Source organism: Hypomesus nipponensis, chromosome 21 (assembly GCF_054491055.1).
Source record: "Hypomesus nipponensis isolate SF chromosome 21, ASM5449105v1, whole genome shotgun sequence".
NCBI lineage: Eukaryota > Metazoa > Chordata > Actinopteri > Osmeriformes > Osmeridae > Hypomesus > Hypomesus nipponensis.
In genome coordinates, this window is record NC_140381.1 from 7,689,953 (window position 1) to 7,716,155 (window position 26,203).

At 46.3% G+C, this 26,203-nt stretch overlaps 2 protein-coding genes across 2 annotated transcripts in view; one reads left to right on the plus strand and one right to left on the minus strand.

Annotated features, from left to right (window-relative positions):
- Positions 1-529: 529 nt before the first annotated feature.
- Positions 530-3,333, plus strand: mchr1a (melanin-concentrating hormone receptor 1a). Its single transcript, XM_084685427.1, has 2 exons — positions 530-1,260; positions 1,744-3,333. Exons 1-2 carry the CDS (start codon positions 1,200-1,202, stop codon positions 2,760-2,762), a joined length of 1,080 nt encoding a protein of 359 aa, XP_084541553.1. The 5' UTR covers positions 530-1,199; the 3' UTR covers positions 2,763-3,333.
- A 6,671-nt stretch (positions 3,334-10,004) lies between these two features.
- Positions 10,005-26,203, minus strand: part of usp43a (ubiquitin specific peptidase 43a) — a 64,836-nt gene continuing 48,637 nt past the window's right edge. The window contains exons 8-16 of the mRNA XM_084685734.1: positions 25,767-25,878; positions 22,699-22,802; positions 18,492-18,569; positions 18,182-18,311; positions 16,728-17,094; positions 16,123-16,281; positions 14,549-14,719; positions 13,963-14,336; positions 10,005-13,605 (exon numbers count right to left, since the gene is read on the minus strand). Of these exons, the coding sequence (XP_084541860.1) occupies positions 12,760-13,605; positions 13,963-14,336; positions 14,549-14,719; positions 16,123-16,281; positions 16,728-17,094; positions 18,182-18,311; positions 18,492-18,569; positions 22,699-22,802; positions 25,767-25,878 (2,341 nt within the window). The 3' untranslated portion in view covers positions 10,005-12,759. The remainder of the gene's footprint in view (positions 13,606-13,962; positions 14,337-14,548; positions 14,720-16,122; positions 16,282-16,727; positions 17,095-18,181; positions 18,312-18,491; positions 18,570-22,698; positions 22,803-25,766; positions 25,879-26,203) is intronic.

The window sequence follows — 26,203 nt, forward strand, 5'->3', positions numbered from 1 at the left end:
TACTTTCATACTTGTAACATTTAATTAGAAAAAAAATTATGTTTAAATTTCCCCTGATGTACAGTGCCCACAGATTCTGTACTCTGTCTTCCTTTTTCAATTGCAAGGGTGTGGTCACTCATTCTGTATTTTGTGAGCTGCTTTATACCCTTGACAATATATAGATATTCAGCCATTTCATATTTTCTATTTAGGCCCTGAGAGCAATCTAATTTGTTTTGTGTCTTGGTTTCTTTTTACCAGTGTTCTAGGTTCTAGTTTTATTCAGTTTGGTGTTAGTAAAGGGGAAGGAGGTATGCCGGGCGGGAGCTGGTTTGTTAGTCTCATGACCAGCTGTATTGGGAGCTTTTCGCAGGGTTACCCTCATGGACTCTCTCTCTCTCTCTCCCCCTCTCCCTCTCTCTCTCCCTCTCTCTCTCCCTCTCTCCCTCTCTCTCTCTCTCTCTCTCTCTCACTCTCTCTCTCTCTCTCTCTCTCCCTCTCTCTCTCTCATGCACAAACGTGCATCATTCGAAGTTTACACTGGGAATATAATGAAAGGCAACACGTTTTAGGTCAGTGATGGACAATCTAATACAGCCATCTGGTGGTTAAATTGGTGAACTGTAATATAAACATCGGGTTGGTGTTCTTAGTAATCATGGTTTACGAAATACAGAAACAGTTGTGGTAATAGCCTACAGGTCGGCGCATATTTCCTTCAAGTTCTCTAGACTTATTTTCCAAAGTAGGTTATTTCAAGCACATAAAAAAGCTAAACGAGGCTAACGTATTGGTCTGTGACGAATTTATACTGATACATTATTTCAGACTGCACAGGAGAGGAGAGACAGCGCAGTCGCAAATACTTCACTATTAATCGTTCCGCAGCTGGAGTAACTCAGACCATTGCCAACACCAAATACTGTTGTAGCCAGGGGAGCGAGGATGCTTTTCTTCCGTCAAGAAAACAAAGGGAGTGATGTTTACTCCTTAATAGGTCTTAAAGTGAGCTCATAAATAGGCTCAATCGTAAATTGTATTTAATACTTTATTAAGTTAAGTCGGTTTATTTGGGATGGTGGGTGGAAAAAAAAAAAACTTAGTAAAACGTAAGAAATATTACAGTTCTATTCACGAGCTTGGATGTTCTTGGGGCAATATCTGTTTGGTCAACAAACCATTTGGAATATTTTTCCTTATTTCAACAAATTGAGACAATGGATTTTCTTAGCAAGTCTAACAACACATCTCTGATTGCAATTAACTGTACTTCAACAGGTAAGTTTCAGAAGTTGTAATTACGAATAAAAAGTAATTGGTAAATTGCTATTTCACTTTGCACTTGCCGTTTTACTATTTAATATGATGAAAGAAGAATATCGATTAATTTGTCCAGAATCACATTGTAACGTTTGTAACACAAAACACTTAACACAAAAAATACATACATCAGTAGATAGATAAATAGATAACAGCTCTTTTTAAAAGGTTATGAAAGTCCTTTTTTTTGTCAAGCTTGAAGCTATGTGCTGCAGGGACACCAAAGCCCTGTCTGACAATGTAGTTCTTTAAGTCATGGATTAAGTCGATTATAAAAGTATGATCAAATATGCTATGAGAAATAAGATAGGAAAACAATCTCACTTATGGCTACTTTACAAAAAGTGTTTTGTTATGGTAAGTTTATGGAGCTGCTGTGAAAAAAACACTCTACTACAGATAAACAGGAGTGGATTGTGGAAATAATTGTGTGTGTTTTAGGCGAGGAAGAGGTCCCGTATAACCACGCTATCCTCCCCATCATCTTTGGCATCATCTGCCTCCTGGGCATCCTTGGCAACTGCATCGTCATCTACACTATTGTCAAGAAGACCAAGTGCCGTGCCAAGCAGACGGTACCTGATATCTTCATCTTCAACCTATCGGTTGTTGACCTCCTCTTCCTCCTCGGCATGCCCTTTCTCATCCACCAGTTGCTGGGCAACGGCTCTTGGTGCTTTGGCGCCACCATGTGCACTGTCGTCACGGCGCTCGACTCCAACAGTCAGATCGTGAGCACCTACATCCTCACCGCCATGACCTTGGACCGCTACCTCGCCACCGTCCACCCCATCCGCTTCAACTACGTCCGCAGGCCGTGCGTGGCCACCGCCGTCATCGTCCTCGTGTGGGGGTTGTCCCTGCTCACCAATGTCCCTGTGTGGATGTACGCCGGCCTCATGCCCCTGCAGGACGGCTTGGTGGGCTGTGCCCTCCTGCTCCCCAACCCAGCTATCGACACCTACTGGTTCACCCTCTACCAGTTTGTCCTGGCCTTTGCCTTGCCCCTGGGCATCATCTGTGTGGTGTTCTTCAAGATCCTCCAGCACATGTCCGCCAGCGTGGCCCCGCTGCCCCCGCGCAGCCTGAGGGTGCGGACCCAGAAAGTGACCCGCATGGCAGTGGCTATCTGCCTGGCCTTCTTCCTCTGCTGGGCCCCCTATTACACCATTCAGCTGGTCCACCTGGGGGTGCAGAGCCCCAGCCGGGCCTTCATCTACGCCTACAACATCGCCATTAGCCTGGGCTACGCCAACAGCTGCATTAACCCCTTCCTCTACATCATCCTGAGTGAAACCTTCAAGAGGCGGTTCATCGTGGCCATCCGGCCAGTAAACAGGAAGTTCCGTGTCAACCCCAGCACCACTGATGGCAGCGTTAGCTTGAAGCTAGCTCCAGAGGGACTCCAGCAGGAACAGGGCTTTGGAGATCTGGTGCCGGTCCATATGGCCACCCACTAATGCCAACTGGGTGCTCTTTCAAAAAAAAAAAAAAAATTATATTTAGATTCAATTAAATGTTTTAGACTGACTAGGTGCCAAGTGTTCTTGTTTATGTTGTTGAATATTGTCTATGCCATGTTGGCTTTTGTTTTTTATTAGTCCTTAATAGTGTTTTGAGGTCGTATTTTTGTAGTGTTGCAGGCTGTATCAAGCTTATTGTGTAAGTCATTGTTGCAATTATATCATTATAATTGTATGCAAATGAATTGTACAATTGTGAGCATTCTTTTAAGTTGTAACACTAGAACACAGGTGCAAAAATGTTTTTATTATAAATATAAATGGTTTTATAAACTGATGTTTACCTGTTCTTAGCTTTGTCTCGTATAACCTGGTTGTGTTCTGTAGTGAGATTTTAGCATCGTGCATCATGCTCAACTTAAAAAACGTTATCTCAAGCCAGAAATCTAACTTGCTTACATTTTTGGATCATGTAGATTTGTAGATCATGTAGTTTGTTGTCAAATGTTAATTCTACAATTTCTGGACAAAGAATTTATAAATAAAAATACATACGCCTCCAGCACTGTTGACCATTAGTCCTCTTTACATAAATACCCTTCCCAGAGACCTGGATATAGTCCTATACCTCACACCCAGCATGTCATTTCTCCATGGCAACCAGCTGTCTCATGGCAACTAAAATTCATATTCACCAAAAACAGATTTTTAACTAGATGGTCAATAGATATTCTATCATCCCTCCCATTTGTCAGTTTAAAATGACAAGACTGAGCTTTATTTGGTCCCAGGGTACAATGAGTAAATTAGGTTGATTATCCTATTCATAGTACATCCCTCAATCACAGCGATTCTGTAGATGCTACACAAAAACTGTCCTCATTTTCAGCACATGGTTTGACTCACTCATATCCTTGGGGGGGCAAAAAAGGCAGTATTATGAAAGTTTGGTGCAAAAAGAAGCCACTATGTACGTAAAATATTGACTGGAGATTAAAAAACACTTTAGTAGAACCTTGTCTTCCATCTCTGGGATGCGTGTGCTAGATTTTTACACTGCTTTTGAATGAATACTGAATAAAATGATAATGCATATAAGTATCGCCATCAAAAATAAAATATCATCAGTACGTATTGCGAAGTATAGCTCTCGTACAAAAGCGATGGTTGAAGTGCTTTCTGGGGGAAAAATGTTATTAGTTGGTTCAGCACCACCGTCAAAACCCAGCCACTGACAGACGGTGACTCACACCAGAGGCTGACCAACAAAAACGAGCCTTCTAAAGCCTTGAGGCGTATGGGAGATGTATTGAGTGCGATAGTTGTGGATAAGAGAGATTTACTTTTTAGCAGTGTTTTCAAGAAGCATGTTAACCAAACTGAATTTTTACTCAACTATGTTCAAGCCATTTATGGACACAGTTTAAAAGTAATCAATAGTGTAGTGTGTCATTGACTGACATTTGGTCTGAATGTAAGTTATTCTAATTGGTGACTTGGAAATGTGTTGCATTACTAAATTGGATAATCTGCTGAATCTCTACTTTGGAGTGTTGACTAACCACTTGTGTGTTTCCTACAATTTAACAAATGGGCTTGGTTCTAGGATCACACTTGAATCTCTCGAAAATCTTCCCATTTACATACAAAAGCTATCAGGAAGGATAAAACCCAAAAGCTATCAGGAAGGATGACCCAAAAGCTATCAGGAAGGATAAAACAAAATAAAGCCAAGAAGCTTGTAAAATGCAATATTCTACAGTTCAAAATATTAGCATATTCAAAATAGATTCCGATAACTTTTAGCAGAATCTTGTCATGTTTTTCATCTCTCCCCAGATTCCTTGGGTGAATGAATGAAAATGTCAAGATCATTTTGAAATATCATGAAAATTATAGTTTGAGTCACTGGAGAAAAAGGTGAGGGGGGGGGGGGGCTTTCAACAGCACAAGAAGCGGATTAAAAGGAAGGAATCAAATGCAGACAGGTGATACATGCATCCTGTTGAGACACAGAAGACACCCTCTTGTAACATTATGGGTTATTGACGTAGATGAGAAGCTTCATTGTGTGATGCTACATTAGCAGTAGCATGTTATCTAGACACACTAGAGGAACAAGAAACACAAGTCTTACTGATTTGGAAAATGTATTGACGTGGTCTTGCTCAGTGCACATCAAAGATCTAAGATTTGCTCACACACACACACACACACACAAACCAAAAGCCCCCCGCTTCCCAACCATGTTATTCCTGTTGCTTGTCAGAAACAACTCCAAACCTATTGTTTAAACTAATATCCAACATCTAAACGTTTGGAGAATTTACATGCATGTTCTTCAACTGAAATTTCTGTATATTTCAAATAAGTATGCATACTTATTAGTTGTTAAGATTACATACATTAAAAAGCATACAACATACAACATTTGTTGCTGCTAATTTACACCACAACATAATAAGAGCAAAAGTATAGAATGAAACAATGTTCTGTTCTCATTTCCCTTAGTACCAGAGGTATGCCTACTGATGATATATGGCAGCCTCACATAGTTTAAACACCAAAACAAAGAAATTGGGCAATCCTGTGTAAATTGTCCTAACCTACAGTATATCATGAGATAAACTTTCCCCTACGTTTTTCCTTTCTACTGATATTTTTAAGCATTTAGTAATTTTGCATAATAAATAAACCCCTCAAACACTACCATCTGCTAACTGAAAATATGCCCCAAAGCATGTGTTGATATCACAGGAAAGGCCCAACATAGTTTTTCAAACACACAATATACAAAAAGGGAAGCTGAAAGGACCGCCATCAACAGAAGAAAGAAGCCAAAATCTGCTCAGTCTAATCTGAATCTTCAGTTAGTATTTGAATTTGGTATTCAAATCATGTCTATTAGCAAATCAGGAGTTGTTCCATAATGTTTTAACCTGTATCTTCTACTTTCCTCAGAGCTCAACTTGTTGACCTGTATGTAAAGAGGGGAAGGGAATGGGAAATGGGCAGTAGATCATCATATATTAAAACCTCAATATAAACCACTGCATACATTTTCCAAATGTAATTTTCTAAAAGTTATTGCCCAGGTGACTGGACTACAAATGTTCAGATATAATTGATAGCTTCTTGTCAAATGAAATGACAGTCATTATTTCAGTCATTTCCTAACCCATAATATCAGCCTGCCTGACCATTAACTGACAATTTGAAAAATGGATAAAAATGTATGAGATACATTCAATCAACAGCACTTTGCATTTGTCACAACTGTGAACAGCTTTGAGGAAATGTTCTAGCTTTCCTTAGATTTGATGCACTCTTTGGTATATTTGTTCCCTGAGCCAAAAGGTTATATCACAACAGAAATGAGGGACTGGTAATGCAATTGACTTGACTATATCATACTTTGAATATCTTATGGTTTTCAACCAATACATTCTGGCATGGCACATTCATATTCACGTACGGTATATTATTCCCATCCTGTCAGTGTTGCATTAATGATAATGGATTCCTGTGCATATATATATATATATATATATATATATATATATATAATTCTAACTCTCACACTGCCAGCATAGTATAGAATACTCTGCTTGGTGTCCAATAAAAGTGGTCTTAAACTGCACAAGGTGAACATTACATTCCCTTGACATTGTCAGGAATGCAAACGTGGACCCAAAAGCAGACTCCAAAAGATGTGTGTTTCCTCCTTTTATTGGAAGCAGAAAATAACATACAAAAGTAGATCAAAAAGGCATGACTCTCACTCTGTGGCAGGTCAGAGAAAAACTAAGCACAGAACTAAAAATCCAAGCCACTTAAAAAGCACAGAACAAACAAGGCACAGGTGAAAACAATGTCATAATGAGAACAGATTAACAGAACCAAAAACATGAACACAGCGGGGGCCTCTGGTGGCAAACAAAGGGTCACAACCCTGACAGACATTGACTGTCCTCCCATTCAACCAATTTCAACAGTAGTCTTGGCATCATTGTCAAGAGAAAGCACCAGGATGCAGTCGTACTTGAAGCCTCGTGACCTCTATACACAATGTCAGGAACCTCTTAAAGGCTCAGTTCCCTCAAAATATACCCTTTATACCCGCTCTCCATCAATACAAGATGCAGCTGTCCTTCCTTTGAACTGGCGGCCCACAGGGATGAGCCATATTAAACATGTCCTATACATTGTGAACTTCAGAGACCTTCAGGCTTTCAGGGACGTGGAGACACCACATGTGTTCTCAGATCCAGCCCAGATTACTACGTTCTATGCAGTAGCCTTTCCATTAAGGCTATAAGGAAATATGGGGACAAGTTGGAGACCGCGGGTGGGGGGGGTGGTCAATGGGATGTTATTGTGATTGGAGGAAGACATGGACGTCCATGTACTGGATCTCTACCATCCAGCCTCAGTTAGTCATCATGAGAGAATACGCTCCAGTCCCCTTCGCTTTCAAAAGTCACGACAGCAAACGACATCAGTCGCGAAGGGTATGTCAGACTTCAGAATGGACACTAACGGGGTGCAAAGATGAGAGTGTATATAACGCATGCTCTTATCAGAGAATATGCTCAGCGAGAACAAACCACCTCCGCGCTGCAAACCAGAAAACGAGGCGCAAGTCTCTGGCGGCAACAGGGCGTGTGTTGGGTCAGACATTCTCCATAAAGCCTGCTGCCAAATGAATACATTATGAAGGCGGAATAACCTCCGACAAATCAACCCCAACGGCACCAGACACGCCTTATTAATGTCAATGGGATCTAATGGTGTGATAAAACATGAATAAATGCATGAGTGAACAGACAGCACTGTGTTTCGTGGATTATATCACTGATAGCAATGACTGCTGTGAATGATATAGGCCTATCGTGTCTGATCCAGAAACTACGGCTGTAATTGGGTCAGAGTGTCCATTCAGAAGTCCCTGCTTATGTTGAGGTCCACTCGACGCTGCTGGTTGTACTAGACCAGTACTGACTATAGTAAAATAGGTAGTGTGTTTGTGTGTGAATGTAAAGCAAGTGTATGTATCAGTGAGAGTGAGAGTGTGAGAGAGAATGCGTTTAAATACAGAATGTGTGTGTATGCTTGTGTGTGTGTTGGAGGGGAGGCAAAGGTGGATAGGAGATGACATTTAACTATAATTCCAGTAATCCCAGTCGGTGTGTGTGTGTGTCTCGATTGTCTCGCCTACCTGGTGCTGTATGAAGTTGAAATGCAGCAGGAACTTAATTACGCCCCAAGGACGTACAGTGTTGACTGTTCGCAACAAATCAATATAAACATTTAAACGCCACAAGTAAAAATGGTTTCGCCATCTAGCATTCGAACCATGGGCTCTTCACTGGCGTTAGTTGAAAGACAACACTTCGTCAGATTGGCCTACAATTTTCAGAACTGCCAAGTCTAAATGAACCAGTTCGCACGCTCACACGCTCACACGCCACACCTCTTATTTCTCACACTGTCAAATCCCCCCAAAATGAAGTCGCTACTTTCTTTTTCTTTGTATACATTTATTCACTTGTCCTCACGTGCTGGGAGATTATTTCCGTATGAACCTTACGTGAACCCTTGCGTGCAACATAGTCTTTTTGAGGTGAAACATTCCAGCCTTAGACAGGCTTCTTTTTAAGGGGATACTGGGAGCTGGGGGGCTACTGGGAGCTGAATGCCGTATTTTCTGCGTTCAAATTTCAAAAACGAATGCCAAAAGTACGGTTTTCATTTTAGGACATCCTCAGATCTCAGACTCAAACGAAAAGGCGTCAAGTCTCAGACCAAACGTCGTCAGACTCAGGCGAAACGACATCAGTCTCAGAAAAACCTGTCATTCTCAGACAAAACGCCCTCAAACTAAACGCCGTCAGAAAAACCTCTGTCATTCTCAGACAAAATGCTCTCAAACCAAACGCCATCATTTTAGACAAAACGCTCTCAAACCAAATGCCATAATTCTTAGACAAAACGCTCTCAAACTAAACGCCATCATTGTCAGACAAAACGCCCTCAAACTAAACGCCGTCATTCTAGTTTGGGTCTGGCTTTCAGCAACATTTGCTAGAAGAACTAGGAAATATTAAGTTTTAAATATAATCTATAGCCTACCACAGACACTGAGCTACTTCAAATTATCTGCACTTTCCTGGCCATTTCCTTTCTTTCTCTTCTCGTTTATGTCAGTCAATTATATGGGGTCCATCTACTAAGCATGTATTCAACACAACGCTGAAAGAAACTCCATTAATTCTTTCACAATCAATCTCGCATTAGAAAAAAGGGAGAGCATGTTGGGGAAAATTTCTAAAAGGATCCCAGGCTGTGCAGCCAGGTTTCTGCAACGCAGCTCAACCCCCACAATAAGGATCCATTAGCCAGTAAAGAGTCAAGTAGCGCTTCTAGGGTTGGTGATACTTAGCAGTAGCTAAGCTACAATCTTGTTTTTGTTTAAAGCTATGGGACATTGTGTCTTAAAAAAAAAAGCAGGTTTGGTCTCTGTTGACTTATGGACTGCCCAGTTAAACATCAAGGTAAAACAGCAATGCCAATGTGCCTGACTTACTACATCGACCCATAGATCAGTATTAAACAGGGGGGTGGGGGTTACATTTATGTCAATGAAAAACACTTTTTCCACACTAAAGCTTGTTGCTAGGATGTCAATAGACGTCAACACGTGGTACCATCATAAACTAGTCTGCCAGACAAACTATATCAAACCAACTAAGGGGAACGTATTGCTTGTATTGGTTGTGTTAACAAGCCTTTTGTTACCTGGTTTTGAACTTCGGTTCAAGCTGTGCAATGAAAACAAGGTTAAAGAAAAATAAGTCCTGACTGAAGTCTAAAGAACTCCTTACGATTGATCACTTCCTTTGTTGAAATACAAGACAGTTCCCAACACAATTCCATCTTTACTTCTTTAGTTCACGGCCATCCGTTTCAAAGATCATTTGAAAACGGTAGTGTAGAGGAGAAAGGTCCAGGATGTTACAATATGTCCTGTGTGCCCAAGGAACATATACGGAGACAACACCAAGCACTATGTTGTTCTGTGGTGTCCCTGAACTTTCAACCAACCGGTTAAAAATCGATACAAGATACTAGATACAAGCAGCAAGGAAATGGTGTTGCTGCAACTGCAAATGTTAACTGGCTACTTACTATATATAGTATCTAGTATCTTGAATTCAGTGAATCCACACACGCTCCAAATTGTGATAAAGAGTGTTTTATTTGAAGTATTGAAAAATAAAACAGATTCCTTCATGTTTTGAAGAGATGTTAGGTAGATAAAAAACATTGTTCTTATTTAACAGTAATAGCTGTGTTTCCTCCTTGGTGCAGAGCACAGTTTGGAAAATAGGATACAAGTTTACTTGTGTGTTGCCCTTGGTTACCCAATAAGTCCATTACAGGCCATTTGTATGAGGCCTCTACATCTCCCTTTGTACATATATATCTATGTATGTATTCATATATTTACAAAGCCTTTATCAAATGTAGAAAAGTTGCATATAAAACATCTTCATCCCACATTTCACAAAAGAACTGGAAACATACATCCTTCATTTATGGTATTATTATCCTTTCTTTGTGGATCTCATTTTCTATACAAGTGCTCAGTTTGGTACAGTAAACTTTGTGACAGGTACACATCTAGGCTATATAGATCTACTGGGGGGGGAAAAAAACCCAAGGAAGACTAACTGTTGAACCTTTACAGACTTTGTGTCTCAGCTAAGCCATACAGTTTCCCCTATGATGGACATGGTAAATGAGTCATCAAGTACGGTCATTGACAGTCTGTCTGTCTCTCTTTGCAAAGCGCTGTTCTAAGATGGCCGATCTGAGGTGGACGATGAAGACATGATATCGTTTAAGGCTGCAAAGACCAAAACATCATTTCAATAGGCAGTTGATTTCAAAATTCCACTAAAACCACAAAGGGATCGAACGGAAGTGGATCAAAGCTATAGTGAATCAAGCTAACCCTATCCTACACATGACATCTCTGCTCATCTCCAAAGCTACTATACGGATATTATTTGGATCTATTTGTATTATATTCATGTAGTAATAATGCCAATGTGTTGGTGTCCTTAGGCTGATACATAAAGAGTAAAAAGGATGCAATATTGCCGTGTCTGTCACAGTGTGGATCCTTAAGAGACCACAAGGCTTCAGTACCATTCCACAATCATGATGGGGCATCAATGTACTATACATCTTCCATATAACATCTGACTCTAGAACATGAAGCTTTTACATTGATTCATAATACAGTATTAACAGCACTTAAGAGAAATGTGCAAAATGTGAACCAAGATGGTGAGAAGACATTCAACTAGATTATTGCTTCTTCACTCTGAACTGGGTGAGAGTGGTACAGGCGATAGGACTGTAAGTGTTTGTGTGTGTGTTTGTGTGTGTGTTTGTACGTGTGTTTAAGCAGTGGCACACACATGGGTTGATTGTGGGTTGATCTCAGTTAACTAACTGGTCAATGTCTTGACCACAAACACATATTTAAAGGGTGCAGTATTTACACTTAAACCTATACTTGAATGAAAACGCAGTTTCAGGGGGGAAAAAATGAACTTCAGCAGGTGAACAGATTGTACTCTGCATGTTGAGAAGAAGCTAATAGGAGCAAAGATGAGCTCTTCTAATCATCTGCAGTGGCCGAAGAAGAGGAGAGATAAGAGTGAGGTGTGAGATCTGGACCATTCTGCCACAGCCGGTAAAAAGTGTCTGTGTGGGAGGGGAGGAGGGGGGTCGGGGGGGCGAGGGCAGACGACACGTGTACTTAGCTTTACATCAGGAGGCTATCGGTGGCCATAGTAACACAGGCTGTGCTACGTTGCGTACCAGCCTGTCAATGTGTGTCTTATCTTCTCTCTCGTGTCCAATCTAAATAGGAAAAGTCTCTCTTGTATATCTACTGACCAAACAACAGTCCAAACATCGAAGGCCAATTAATAGGTCTGACTCCTTCAGATAGGAAAAACGTTGAGTCTTGTACCACATACAACAAGTGTGTGCGTGTGTGTGTGCATGACACAAAGTGCAACATCATAACATCGAAACTGTGATCTAACATTTGCATGAAACACCAGTGACATATCTAGCAGCCAGTTTGCAGGGTAATCACACACACCTGAAACTGATTATAATCATTCATGGTTCAGTCTAGACGTCTAGAAGTCTAGTCACTTAAGGTTCAGTAAAACCCTTCATGCCTTCAGGTGTTCAGTACTTTCAATCGCTTCAGGAAGCCGCCACAGGGAGATCTGCCGTTGTGGTGCGTTTGAGACGGCTTGGTACGCAAGCGGTAACGCAACATTCAACACGACAACTGGGCACAATCAGCGTGTGTTTGGAATACAGAGAGAGAAAGACCGAGGGAGAGACATGGGGAAAACATTTGTGAGGAAAATGATTCATTCGGTAAAGAGGTGCTCAAGTCATCCTAACGCGTTGCTATTAAGACACAAGTCGTGTAGCTAGTAAAAGAGCGCGTGGGTGAGAACCCTAACCCTAATCCTAACCCAATTCTCAACGGGTAACCCCAAAACTCATTGGCCTACACTGCATATCGTTTTTTCTCAGGCACTTGTTAACAGTCACAATAAAAAGAATGTAAACAAAAACGAAAGTACTCCTTCACGTTCATCTCGGGATGTTGAGCGTCACCATTTCTGGGCTCTGCTCGTGTTTGTTCCCCTGCACTGCACTCCTCCACAACACCGGAGGGCGCCACCTTACATACAGGCCTGTGCATTAGGTGGACCTCTAGCCGGGCTCGAAAACTATTGCTTTGATCTGGGAGGCTGTCAGTGTGAGACTAAGTGCGCACGTGATTGTGTTAAGCTTGTGATTGTGTGTGAGTTAATACGTGTATAGGGAGAGTGTTTGATTGTGATAGTGTATCAGTGTGTGTGTGGGTGCGTGTGTGTGTGTGTGCATGTTAGAAGCTGGACTCAGGAACGGTCCTCTTGCGGCCGAGCGAGGTGGTGCTGTATCTTGTCCTCTGCAGGGTGCCGTAGGAAGGCTTTTCCGCCGTCAGGCTCCGTGCGGGTGCCGCTGGCGTCAGCCCGTTGCGGTGCAAGGACGCGGTCCTCCGCATGCCCTGCTCCGTCTTGCTGGGGATGTTGGAGGAACTCTGGGAGCGCTTGATGTCGGCGGCGATGCGGCCCGCCTTGCCGTTGGCCAGCTCGTCGCCGAGACGGGCCGCGCCTCCGTGGCGGGGGCCGCCGTTGGTCCTCCCCTCCGACGACGTCCCGCCGCTGGCCGCGCCGTTGGACAGCGAGGCCCTGGACGAGCTCCTGGCCCGGCTCGTCGTCTCCCCGCCCTTTCCTGCGTCCCCCTCCCTCGACCTCCGCGCGTCCTTCTCCTTCCTTAGGAAGCTCCCCCGGAAGAACGACAGCAGCCCCTCGTGGCTCTTGGACTCCTCCCCCTTCCGGGGCTTGTCTCCGTCGCCGGGGGGCGCCAGGTGGTCCAGGGACGGAGGGTTGCTCCTCTCGCCCTTGCCCCTCCGCAGGGTGCCGTCGCGGAGGCTGTGGGTGCTGGAGCTGGGCTGGACCCCGTCGGCTCCGGAGCTCCTCCTGGATCGGGCCTCCTGGTGCTGGGCCTGGGGCTGGGGCTGCTGGTCCTGCTGCTTGGGCTTCTTGGTGGTGCTCCTCCGGGTCAGTGTGTTGGAGCTGCTGCTGGTGCTGAGAGCGGGGACGTCCTCCCTGGGCTGGGTGCCTTTGCTGCTGCTGCGTCTCAGGCTCGCAGTCCTGTCTGACGGCGGCCTCCTCTGGCCCTCGGGGATCTGGGAGGGGGCGGGGGAGGGGCGGGGGAGGAGGGGGAGAGAGGGAGACGGATGAAGACAGATACAGAGAGAGAGAAAGAGAGAGAGAGAGAGAGAGAGAGAGAGGGAGAGAGAGAGGGAGACAGAAAGAGAGAGATAGAAGATGGTGAATTGAGCCATCAGCTAATATATGACTGTGCTTGAGATATTACACATTAAAGTGAGTCACCATTTTCCATCTTTTCATTTCTAGGTTTTTGCAGGGATAAACACAAGACCTTCAGACATCAATAACCCAATGAAAAGACTAGGAACTCGGTACTTGAAGAAAACAGTAAAAAAAAAAAAAACTGAAAACCTGAAACCTGAAAACCTTACCTGATGTGAGTCAGGCTCCTCAACTGACCGGCCCACACAGCTGAGACCGGCCATGCTGGAGGAACTGACCCCCTGAGCCCTCTGGGCCTTCTGACCGATGGGGGCCTCCTTCCCACCAGGGGGCGCTGCCATCAGCGTGACGATGGAGTCCTTGGTGCAGCGCGGCCGCCGTCCCGACTCCAGGTACTCCACCAGCTCGGCGGGGGCGGGCCCCATGTCGGGGAGGGGGTCGGAGGGTTTCCGCCGGTCCTTGGAGCCAAAGGACCAGCGGAGGGGGAGGACCTTGCTCAGGGTGTCCCTGGTCTTGGTGGGGGTCCTCATGCTCAAGCTGCGGCCCTGGAGGCCGCGCACAAACGGCCGCGTCTCAAAACCACCTGGGGAGGGGCATCCGACCAGGTTAGCATCCCTGACAACCGCACAAGATACTGACCTCTGGAAAAAAAGACTGTCTGACCGAAGGGTCGTCCCCCCTTTCAGTCTATTCACATACTAAACAGACAGGTTTGTGTGCAGCGGGTGTTATCGATACGAAAGATATCATCGTGTGTTGGTGAGGTGACTGTAAAGGGGGTCATGGAAGCCTCACCCCCCCCACCTTTCTCCTCCTTGGGGGGGTCGTCCAGGAAGACGGGGGACTCGGGGGAGTCGGGGAGGGAGGAGGGGCAGGTGGTGGAGGAGCGGGACACCAGGCTGCCCCTCTTGCTGTCCCCCGCTAGGCGGATTAGCCAGTGGTCTGACATGGAGGAGCTGGTGGAGCCTGGGAGGGGGAGGGGGGAAGGGTTATCATCGTCCCCTGAACTCATACAGATGCCAGGTTGATGACTGTTCATGTCAACCAGCCAGCCAGCCAGCCTGCCAGTCAACCAGCCAGCCAGCCAGCCCGCCAGTCAACCAGCCAGCCAGTCAAGCAACCAGACAGTTACAGTTTTTCACAATTGCTAAAACACTAAACCCCATTCTCAGAATCAAATGTTCAGTGGCCTAAACCAATTTGTCAAATCAAACACTCTTTTGGCAAAACTCGAAACACTCATTCACTAAAAACATTTTGCACTGTCACGCACTTGTGCTGCAACATGGTAAACACAGGCGGCAAACAGTAAACACAACTACAACACAGTTGTCATCTTCAAAACACAATGACTCAAAATTGTTCACACTTGTTTCTAATGGTGGTTTGGGACAATGTCAGCTTTCACCGTGGTGTCCGTATACAAGAATAGTTCAACATCAACCAGCAAATTTTACTGTAAATGTTTGCCTTCCACCATACAGCCCTTTTCTCAACCCAATTGAAGAGTTTTTCTCTGCGTGGCTGTGGAAGGTCTATGACCGAAACCCATATACCAGGGTAGATCTGCTACAGGTAATGGAATTGGCCTGTGGTGACATAGAATTTGGAGTGTTTTCAAGGCTGGATCCAGCACACCAGAGGATTTTTACCCAATTTTTTCTTTGTTCTTTGTTGGTAGTACTAGGTAGTGATGTTTTCAAATCAAATCAAATGTATAGTATTTGTATAGCCATTTTTACAAGCAATGTCACAGAGGGCTTCACATACGCCCATAGAACTGCCCCTCAGTCAACCTCAACCCTCAAGGAAGACAAAGAAAAACTACAAGAAAAACTAGAGGAGAAAAAATTGAAAAAACTTTGGGAGGAGCAATTGAGTGAGGGATCCCCTCCTCCAGAGACGGTCGGTGAAAGAGAGGTGCAGAACACAGGCTAAACATAGTCATGCAGCAGGGAAGTGTCAATGGGTGTTGAGACACCAAAAGCTAGTTTTTCAAAATCCAAAATCCATTTTCTTTATTGCTAAATGCATTTACTGTGTATACATAAAACAATTTATCTTTACATGTAACTGCAAGCCCTGGATGCTGTGTCCTCCATTTTTTGTGTGTTGTGTCTAATGATTGCTCCATAGTGTTGATATATTGCTGTGTTTATGATCTGAAAGCATTGTTTGATTTTGAACACAGGTTAAATGGTTTAGGGGCGAGTGTTTGATTTTGCCAGAAGAGTCAGAGGTTTTGGAAAATGAGTTTGAAGATTTGGTTTCGTGTTCACAGTCTTGCGAAAATGGTAGACTGTTTCAAGAAATGTGTTTTAACGCTTAAGAAGAACTGTAACCAGCCAGCCAATCCTGTAGTGCCCTACCTCGGAGGGAGGAGCTGGCGGACCAGGGTGGGATGACGTTGCGTCTCTGGTAGAAGAGGATGTAAGCCCCGCGGGTGCACACCTCCCCCTCAGGCACCAGGTCCACACTGCTGTCATCATAACTGTACCACTGGCCGTCCACAGAGTTCCTGCAGTATGCTGGAGAGGAGGAGCACACACACACACCAGGAGACACACACACACCAGGAGACACACACACCAGGACACACACACACACCAGGACACACACACACACCAGGACACACACACACACACACCAGGAGACACACACACACCAGGAGACACACACACACCAGGACACACACACACCAGGACACACACATGTTGTCAAGGCTACAGACTGTCCAAATGAGCAGGCTTTCTTGTTTATCTGCAGGAATTTCCAGGGAAAATATAACGGTCTGTATATTGTTGAATACACTGCAATATGTTCCTTTACGTTGTCATTTTTTCAGGAACATGTGCAGTATGAGAAATATGTATGTTGCCTAAATTTGACCAGCAAACCGACCAATCAACAAGCAAATCCATCAACCAACGAACCAATCACCGCCCCCATACCAAACGAGCCCAGTCCCCCTCACCCGTGTAGTGTCCTCCGTGCATGCCTCCGTGGTGATTACACACGGCGTACAGATCGTACAGGTAGTCCGGGGGCAGGCCCATCTCCGGGTGCTGGGGGGCCGCACCGGGGGCCTGCTTCCAGGCCGGGGGGGGCCAGGGCCCCAGGCTCCTCATGCTCTGGCTCCTCTTCACCACGTGGGGGGCCATGTCCAGCCCGGCCAGGGGGAAGCGCACCAGGGTGGACAGCTTGTTGCGTCGCTCGCCCACCTGGCGGAAGCGCTTGAGGTGGAGGATGAGGATGTCGGGCAGAGTCCACAGGCTCATCTTCACCATGCCCTGCTGCGGCTGCTTGCAGTGAGGGCAGTTCCACGCGTCGTCGGGCGCCAACTAGTGGGCGAAGCAGAGGAGACGCTTTCAGTTAGGCAGCAAAAGTGAGTTTAGATTGGGGGGGGGGGGAGGGAAACTCTTTTCTTATGGGAATGTTATTGGGGCAATGTTAGACTTCTGTCAAAGGGTTACCAGGAGTTGTTTTTGTCAGACAGCTGGACGTTCGTTCCAGTAATTTCCATGGTCAGACTGACGGATTCTGACACCCCCCCCCCCAATAAAAGTAATTTCCCTTTCCCCCAGTTTGAGACGAGCGCAGGTCACCCTCCCCCTCAGCCCAGCCTGGGGTGACCTACAGAGGGGTACGACTCATCCGCGCTCCCCTTCTGGAGCTTCATCCCCTCTCCCGCCCTGCTAGCCGCCCAGCCACTGTCATCCCCAGACTTCATTAGACAGTTACAGCAGGACTCCATGTCGGGTGGCTGTCAGAACAGACTCACAAACATCAGTGGGTAACAGAGTGGGTGGTGAGAAACCGCTGAAGCAGATGGTTGTAATTAAGAACATTAACGGTTTTTAAGTAATGGGGGGTAAAAGGCTGAAAAGCTACCGCTCGTACAGTTAGCGTATTACAACCAAGCATGACACCAGAGATAAGCTTTCAGTCAGAATGTCATCATCATCATTTTGAGTCTGACAGGCTCAAATCCAGAAATCCAGAGACAGCTACAATATTATTGTGTGGTCAGGCATTCTTTGTGTTTGGTTTGTATTGCAATGCACGCTGTCGTCTATTTTTTTGTAGTCTTATATGTGCTGTCATCTTACATGCTTATCTACAATGTACACAATATGAAACGTATGGTTTACTTTGATATGTTTTGTCATTAAATATTATAATATAACATTTGTACTGTTGAGTAGAAATTCTCTTTTTGGATTTCTCAAACAAACATGTCTTCCAATACGTTTTGTGTGTAAGAAGGATTTTTTATGAGTATGTTTTAATAAAGCGCTTGTGATTTTTAGATTTGTTGTGAGGCGGTACCAATTCTGGTTTACGTGCGTTGTGAGACGTGTCCAGATCCCGTGTACATGCGTTGTGAGACGTGTCCAGATCCCGTGTACGTGCGTTGTGAGACGTCACCTGTTCCTCTTTGGTGTAGAGCTGGAAGCACTCGTCCAGGGTGCAGCTGTGCTGCTGCAGGTGCTGCTGCTGCTGGCTCCTGACGCTCTCCGCATCCTTCACCACCTCCTCCTGGATGTTCCCAAACAGGCTGTGTGGAGCACACACACACACGAACACACACACACACACACACGCACACACACAAACACACGGGCAGTACTTTAATTAGCACGCTAATTCGTCTCAGTGTTAGGAATGCTAATGGGGATGGAGCGTACGTGTATGTGTGTGTGCATGCGTGTTCCTCGTGTGTATGTGGAACTCTCACCATTCTTTAATCTTGTTGTCCCATTCGATGACGAGCTTCACGTGAGGAGGACCCCCCGGGCCCGTGATCTTCAGCGCTCTGCAGAACACAGAGAGGGTCTGCTTCAGTCACCGCAAACACGCGTTCACACACGCACGCACGCACACACACACCCAAGAAAGACACGGGACACTGCTCACTGCTGTGAGTTCCTGTATTTGATCAATGTGGTTTTGTTATCTGTGTATTCAAACAACGTCACATTGTACCTCTGTACTTTATTGACGGGAGACCATAGGCGCGGTACGGCGCTTAACAAATTCAAATGGCATGGTTGTTTGTTGTTTGCGCGCGTGATTGATGACTCTTGCCAACGCGTTTTGCAAAAGCTATTAAGGTGTGGTCTATGTCAAACTAAATTTCGCCAAACATCAGCATTCTAAATGGTTAAATTGTTGATCGGAGTGGGGGGGGTCAAGCATGGTTAAACTTCAAGAACTAAAATGCAGGTTTTCTGTCTGTGAGCCAAGTTTGATAAATGAAAACCCGTCGTTGAATTGGGTCTTAAGACGACTGCCCAGATGAGCAGTTCTAGAATATTCCACTAGATGTCGGGGTCCCATAAGAAATAAATAACCTCTACCGGTGCAGTGCCAGTACGCAGCCATACGTCTATGTACAGTATGTAAGTAAAGAGTCGGGCAAATACAGATATGGAATATATAACCACAACTCTGTCTCTGAAAGTTTGTCTCCTTGGCAATGTAAAGGGAGTTTCGAAAAGTCAGCTTTCAAATTCGGCATCTCTCTTCATCTTGAAAGACTGTGGGAACACGGCGGTCTTCTCTGAGGTACAAATACATGAGGGAGGGAGAGTCTCCCCATCCGAGGACTGAGAATAAACTCAGTGTCAGAGCACGGCTTCTTGAAGAGGACTCCACTGGGTATCTCTGTGTATGTGTGTCTGGGAGAGAAATTGACAGGTTGAGTAAAGCAAAGTATGTGCGTTTGCGTGTAAAGGCCGATTTATGGGAGAGAGAGGGGTGGTGGTGGGGCTGGGGAGACAGAGAGATGGAGAAAAAAAAAAAAGTGAGCTAGTCAAAGAGTCTACCTCTCTCTCTGTCTCTCTCTGTCTCTCTCTCTCTGTCTCTCTCTGTCTCTCTCTCTCCATCTCTCTCTCTGTCTCTCTCTCTCTGTCTCTCTCTCTCTCTCTCTCTCTGTCTCTCTCTGTCTCTCTCTCTCTCTCTCCCTCTCTCTGTCTCTCTCTCTCTGTCTCTCTCTCTCTGTCTCTCTCTCTGTCTCTCTCTATGTCTCTCTCTCTCTCTGTCTCTCTCTCTCTGTCTCTCTCATCCCAGAGTTGAGCGGCATGCGCTCGTTTGACTCCCGCACGCCCGGGGAAGGTCACCGTCCCAGAGGAAACACCCAGCCAATGATAAACACGCCCCTCCTACATCAACCAGCCCCCCCCCCCCCCGCCCCCCCGCCCTTTCCACCTGCAGGTGCACGGTCGGTGTTATGATCTATTATGCGTCCCCATAATACCCATGATGCATCACTGGCTCCCACAGGGAAGCCAGGCACACGGAATACCATTAAAAAGTCTTGGTTTCGACTCGCGGATTGTGGGAGCAGACGTCTCCCCTAAGCCTGTCACCGTGTGAAATACGACGAGGCCTCCCAAAGTGTGGAAAGTCAAACAGTAAGTCATTGTTCGGGGATTGGGAGTCGGGGCCGCGGCGCCCCTCAGATTTATCCTGACAGGCCGCTTCGGTTTTTGCTTAATTGCGATGGTTTCGGCGTGGATGTTCGGGGTGGTAGGGACGGCGGGAGGACGTGGAGGGAATTAATAAGGCTTTTATCTTCGCCGCGGCTTGGCTGTCGGAAGGGGATGTGAAGAACGGCTCCGCATAGAGGAAGCGTGGTCACTGACTGCATGTATATACAGGGGGAAAACCCACGTATGCATAAACTAATTCAAACTCAAAGGTTCTTCATCGAAGCGATAGACACTGTGGCGTCCAATCGGCAGGCACGGCCAGACGCACACATACATACATATGTCATATGGAATATATACGTCCCCATAGCAGCGCCTTGTTACTTGTCTGTCACAGACTTCAATTCCTTTCTGAGCAGTCCTTTCTCAAGGGCCCCACGCCCTGTCCTCAGAAGATCAATACCACTTCATTTCTTTATTCTAGCCCTTCCAGAACCCTAAAGAAGGACTTGAAATGAGTTTTACGGCCACTTTGTGTCCCTGAAACAGAAGGAAAAAGAAGAGTAGCTCTGAGACACACACACACAGACACACACACACACATTCCCTGAGGCACTGGTGGGTGGCGCTCAGACAGTTCCCCCCTCTCCTCTGTGGAGCTGGACCTGGTAGCACCCCCCCACACCCCACTCCATTGGCTCTTTCTCCCTCACCTGTCAGTCACACCAGGAGAGGGTTGCTCGCTGAGGAGAGCGTGGCTGTGATGACATCTCTGCTCGGTGTAAATGGAAGGGTCCACCCCTACACCCCCCCTCCGCCCTCCATCTCCTCTATGTGCATCAGAGGAGCAGTACGTCATTTGTGGCCCAATGTTTCCATGCCGGGCATCTGTTTTACAGTGACCACCAGGCTGGAGAAAGCGCTGTGCTTTCTGTTGTGTGTTTGTGTGGTATCTGGCGGCCTCACATTTGTCCTGTGCTCTCCAACAACCGATCCGAGTTTGTGCCAACAAATCCCAACGGATTTATTACAAAGGGACAATAAACTTGGAAATGAAGCCCATATAATGAATGCCCTCCCTCCCCCTCTCCCTCTCACTCTCTCTCTCTCACTCTCTCTCTCTCTCTCTCTCTCTCTCTCTCCCTCCACCTACGTGGTCGGTTCTCTCTGGCCATCTCCTCCACATGCTCCCCCAACCCCCCACCTCTACCCCCAGTCCCTCAGTCCCCCCATGTGTGTTTTTGCTTGGTATCCCAGATCCCCATCACGCCTCCAGCAGAACCCCATCCCAGCCACACACGCTGCTCTCACGGGGAGCCCTAATCCAATCTCCCAGACCTGAAACCGTCTGCCTCCGGCTATCAAATGTCTCCAGGAACATCGTGCTCGACATGACGCGGAGAAGGAGACGCCCCCCCCCCCAAAAAAATGCAATTACTTCCATACGTAATACTTTTTGGTACGGCCAACTGTGCACAAGGGTCGTACTTCTGGCATGTGAGAGCATGAAAAATGAATTTGATGTTGTTTTATTGTTGGGGGCGAAGAAACCAATATGTGGGAGATATGTCGGAGAGATGAGGACCAGACAAAGTGGCTCTCCGGCTCGGAGGAATAACATGATTACAAAGTGGCATCACTGGACATGTGTACTATATTTGCTTTACCGCATTGTCGTTCAAGGATGTTCCAGTGGTATAAATTGCCAGGGCTCTTTAAAATGTCCGGTGCCTCAGTTGTTTTCAGTACAGACAACAATTGTATGTTACAGTTACTCTGAGTTTATGTATGCCTGTGCTGATGAAGAATGCAGATGTCAAAACATCTAAAAGAACCTTTACATAAACGGTGTCTCTTTATAGACAGAGCGGCCAGAGTCAAAGGTGGAAAGATGGGCTTGAAAGAAGTCACAGATTGAGTAATGTCAAGTTGTAACTGGTAATTACATTTCAGTAAAAAACGGCTCAAAAGACACACACCTGCACACACACACACACACAGACACACTCTCATTCCATCGTCATCTAGCAAATGACCTCATTTCCCCCTCCTCCAGAGCCCTGGAACAGCACACCGCCATACTGCTGTAGGTCCACAGCACAGCACGGCTCGCGTGACGAGTGCCTGTGCCCAACGCCTCTCACCCCGCTCCTTCACCGAGAATATACCGTCTCTTATCGTTACGCTGCGGCCGCTATCTACGCCTCTTCTAATCCTCTCTCGGCTCGTTGGCCTTTCAGAAGGCTCTGGAAGCTTTCCAAGAATGTGCACGAGACGTCCTCTCGATGTGGCTCGCACGCGGGGAAAGCGCGCGCGTGCTGCTTCTTGGCGTCGAGCGATATCGAGGGGGGGGGGGGGGGGGCTTCTTTGCGACGGGCTGCGCGTTCGCCGATATTTCACGGCAGAGAAAGGCGGCGTGGCAGAGACACGAAAGCAGGGAAAAACTGTGGGTGTGGCCACACCAACCCAATGGGACGGCTGGACCGGCGCGAGGCGTTTTTCCAACGTTACCTGTCGACGGCAGGGTGGTAGAGCGGCCGACTGTCTTGTGGAGACAGGTAGCTGTACGCCGCGGAGACTCCCACCACTCGTATCTTGAACAGCACCCCTGCATTCTGTAGGGAGACAACAAGGAAGGGTAGACCGTGAACATTTTTAAACAGTACCTAAAAAGAGAAACCTTCCCATTTCCACCCGTTCATACTTCTGGTTTGCTAATGAACTGCTAGAGCTGTTTAGGTGACTGAGAGATGACCTCTCTTACAGGTAGCAGACGTAACATCGTTGTTTACTCTCTAGCGCGTTGTAGCAGGGCAGCGCTGCCCCTTGACTGAGCAAGTAGTGAGGTGTGTCAAGTGTTTTCTAAGGTTCTTTGGATGCCCTGAAAGACACTGCCAGAGAAGAGAGCAGAGTCTTGTTCCTAATGGACTCATTTCGAACAGGGCCGACAAGACAATGGAACGGCAGCAGAGCAGAAAGAAAAATAAATGAGGTCGTTAATAGGACCTAAGCAGCAAATGAAAATGGCGAGGTATTTTGTTTTGTGACCCAGGCTCTCACGTGTGCCGTTCTGAACTTATCTGAGGTAGGGACCGTAATGAACTGGAGAACACGGGCTAAAAGGCTAAGGGCCCGGGTGATTCATCGCTCCAAAGTTGAAGTGAGTTTCGAGCGAGGGGAGAAACTTATTTTCCTCAAGGTGGTGTTGAGAAGGAGAGTCGAGCGTGTGACCGTGTGTTGGTGTGAGTGAATGGATGTTAGCGTGTGTCAAGTTGTAGCGACACGGTAACTGTAGTGTGTCAAGCAGAGGATATGACGGAAAACTACACATAGATGTTTTAGTAAGAGAGATTTATTTGCAAAATGGCTGGCCTAGATTTGCATAGAAAACCACTAACAAAAGACCCACGGACATCTCCGCAGGTAGCCTTTCCAAGCGAGACGGTTGTCACGCCATGACAGGCTCTACCAGTAACGCCCCGAGTGAGTATTTCATCCCTCAGTTTGGCACCGGAACATTCCGGTAACAGGCTGTAGAAAGCCCGGGGTTAAAACCGACAGAGCATTTCATCTACAGCGAGGCATCTGGTGAGATCGAAAACGCCCTTTTATGAACACATGAGCGTGTGACCCCTGACCCCCCTCCCTACGTACTGGTAAAAAAACATATCCAGCCATGTTGGATCAAAACAGTCCGAGCCGTCGGGAGTCAGTGGGTGTGAGCCACAGCTAGTGAGCTCAGTTCCGTGTCTGGCTGTGACGAGATGTGCATACCGATGCAGAGTTCAAGGGAATGTCGGGCCCTGCTCCGGTACAGGGAATGAACACAAACATCTTAGAAGGCGACCAGTCTTTGCATGGGGAGGATTGGTATGTGTTGTCAGTGTGATATTAGAATAACTTGTTTTTACCAATCAGAAGACTCCCGCTAAGTGTTAGTGTAGCTATAGGAGACTGTGATGGAAATATTCCACCACATGGTTATTTTCTATATCCACAACTACTATCGTCTAAAACTAATCACGGGGATTCTAATTCACAGAAGTTCATTTTCCTGTTTAGCATCAAATTGTATTGACATACTGCAATACATACTGCCAACTCAAACCATTAACTGCTGTGTTTTAGAGAAACCTACTGGGGGCGCCATTGCATCTTATCACGAATTACCTCACGTAGAAAAAAATAAACAAGAATTACATAATATTGACTGAGGTATTGGTCAACACCCGATGTTTTTTTTTACCGTCAACCTGACCGGTCCCACAGCAGTTTGCCGCCTTTAATTCCAACTGACTTCAAGTTCATTAAGACCCAAAGTGGCTGTGGATGAAAGCAGGGCGAGTACTTATCGAGGGCTGGGAAAACTGCAAAGTTAAGCCAGCTCTTGTTGCTGAGATACGCGTAAGACGACAGCAGGTTGGAGAAGGTGTTGCCTTGTCCGGGGCTTATCGGGGCTAAGGCCTACCTGAGACTTTGAGCCTGAAGTCTGTTTGCCCTGGATAAAACCCTCCTCAGACACCGTACCGTCGCCATGGCATCTCCCATAGTGACTACACAGCCCACACTGGACTGACAGTGTGTATGAGGGTTGGTCAGGGTGATGGGCTCAGGTTGGGTGGGGGTTTATGTGGGGGGTTGGGTGGGGGGGGTTTACATTTACATTTATTCATTAAGCAGACCCTTTTATCCAAAGCGACTTCCAAGAGAGAGCTTTGAGCAAAAAGCGCATAGGTCAGAGATAGCCCCCAAAACATTGCGGGAAGCCAAAACATGAGCACACATTGTTGCAAATAAGTGCCAATAGGAAAAAAAAACATTAGAGCAAGTATTTAAAAAGGGTTATGTGGGGGTTAGGTGAGGGTTAGGTCAGGGTAGGTGGGGGGTTAGGGTGGGGCGGTTGTGGTGACGCTACATCATTCAAGGAACAAGCGCCCTTTCTAAAAAATGATGGCTCGTCAACCTCCAACCAGAATGTTAAAAGCTCCCAGTGTCTTACCAAGGTGCGCAGGTGGCGAGTTAACTATGCGAACCGACTCCCTGCTCTGTGGAGTTGGAATGAAAACCCAGCGCGTGTAGATAATGACTCGGCTGCAAGTTCCCCAGCCTCTTCAGGGGCTTGACCGGCTCTCACGTTATCAGCCGTGTCAGCGTGGCTGTGTGTGCTGCCGTCCCAAACACGCTGGCCGTGAAAAGAGAGACTGGAGACGGTTCCCAACCCCTGCCTCTCCACTTAATTGAATGTCTCCCGTTTGTTAATTAAGGGCAAATCGGGTCTCGCTCCGAGTGCGGTCCCCCCCCCCCCTCTCTCCTCGCCCTCTTCTTTTTCTCTTTACGCAGAAAGGTGTTGAGGACGTGAAGGACACACACACACACACACACACACGAACACACACCAGTCATGACGCACAGGCCGTGTCCAACCTTGTCCATGGAAGTTATCGTACTGTAACTTTGCAGAGGTTTGCTTAAAGATTTGTGTCTGTGTCTGTGTGTCTGTGTGTGTCTGTATGTGTGTGTGTGTGTGTGTGTGTGTGTGTGTGTGTGTGTGTGTCGAGGGTAGTGCAGCCCTACGGTACCTGTGCCTGGGATCCGTTGAGCATCAGATAATAGAGTTTGCTGAGGATACTCTGCTGGAGCTGGTCCCAGGAGACGGTCCTGTCTTCTCGCATATGGAAGGGAGGACCAAACCTGGAGAGAGAGAGAGACAGAGAGACACAGAGCAGATAGAGAGAGCAAGAGAGAGTAGGGGGAGGGCAGAGGGAAAGAGAGAAAGAGGAGGGTGAGGGAAATGGTATGTTTAGCAGCACTACCAACCAACATAAATACCCTCATAGCTATGTGGCATTGGAAATGTATTTCAGGCTTGGGTAGATTTTAACTCAGAAAGTCCATTTGGGAATTATACATTTTCATTCCCTAAAGCAGTGTGGATTGAAGAGGGGTTTGTTCAGCGATCCAAGTTGTATGGTTCCCCCCAAAAATACGGTTTTCCCTAAATTAGACAAATAAGTTT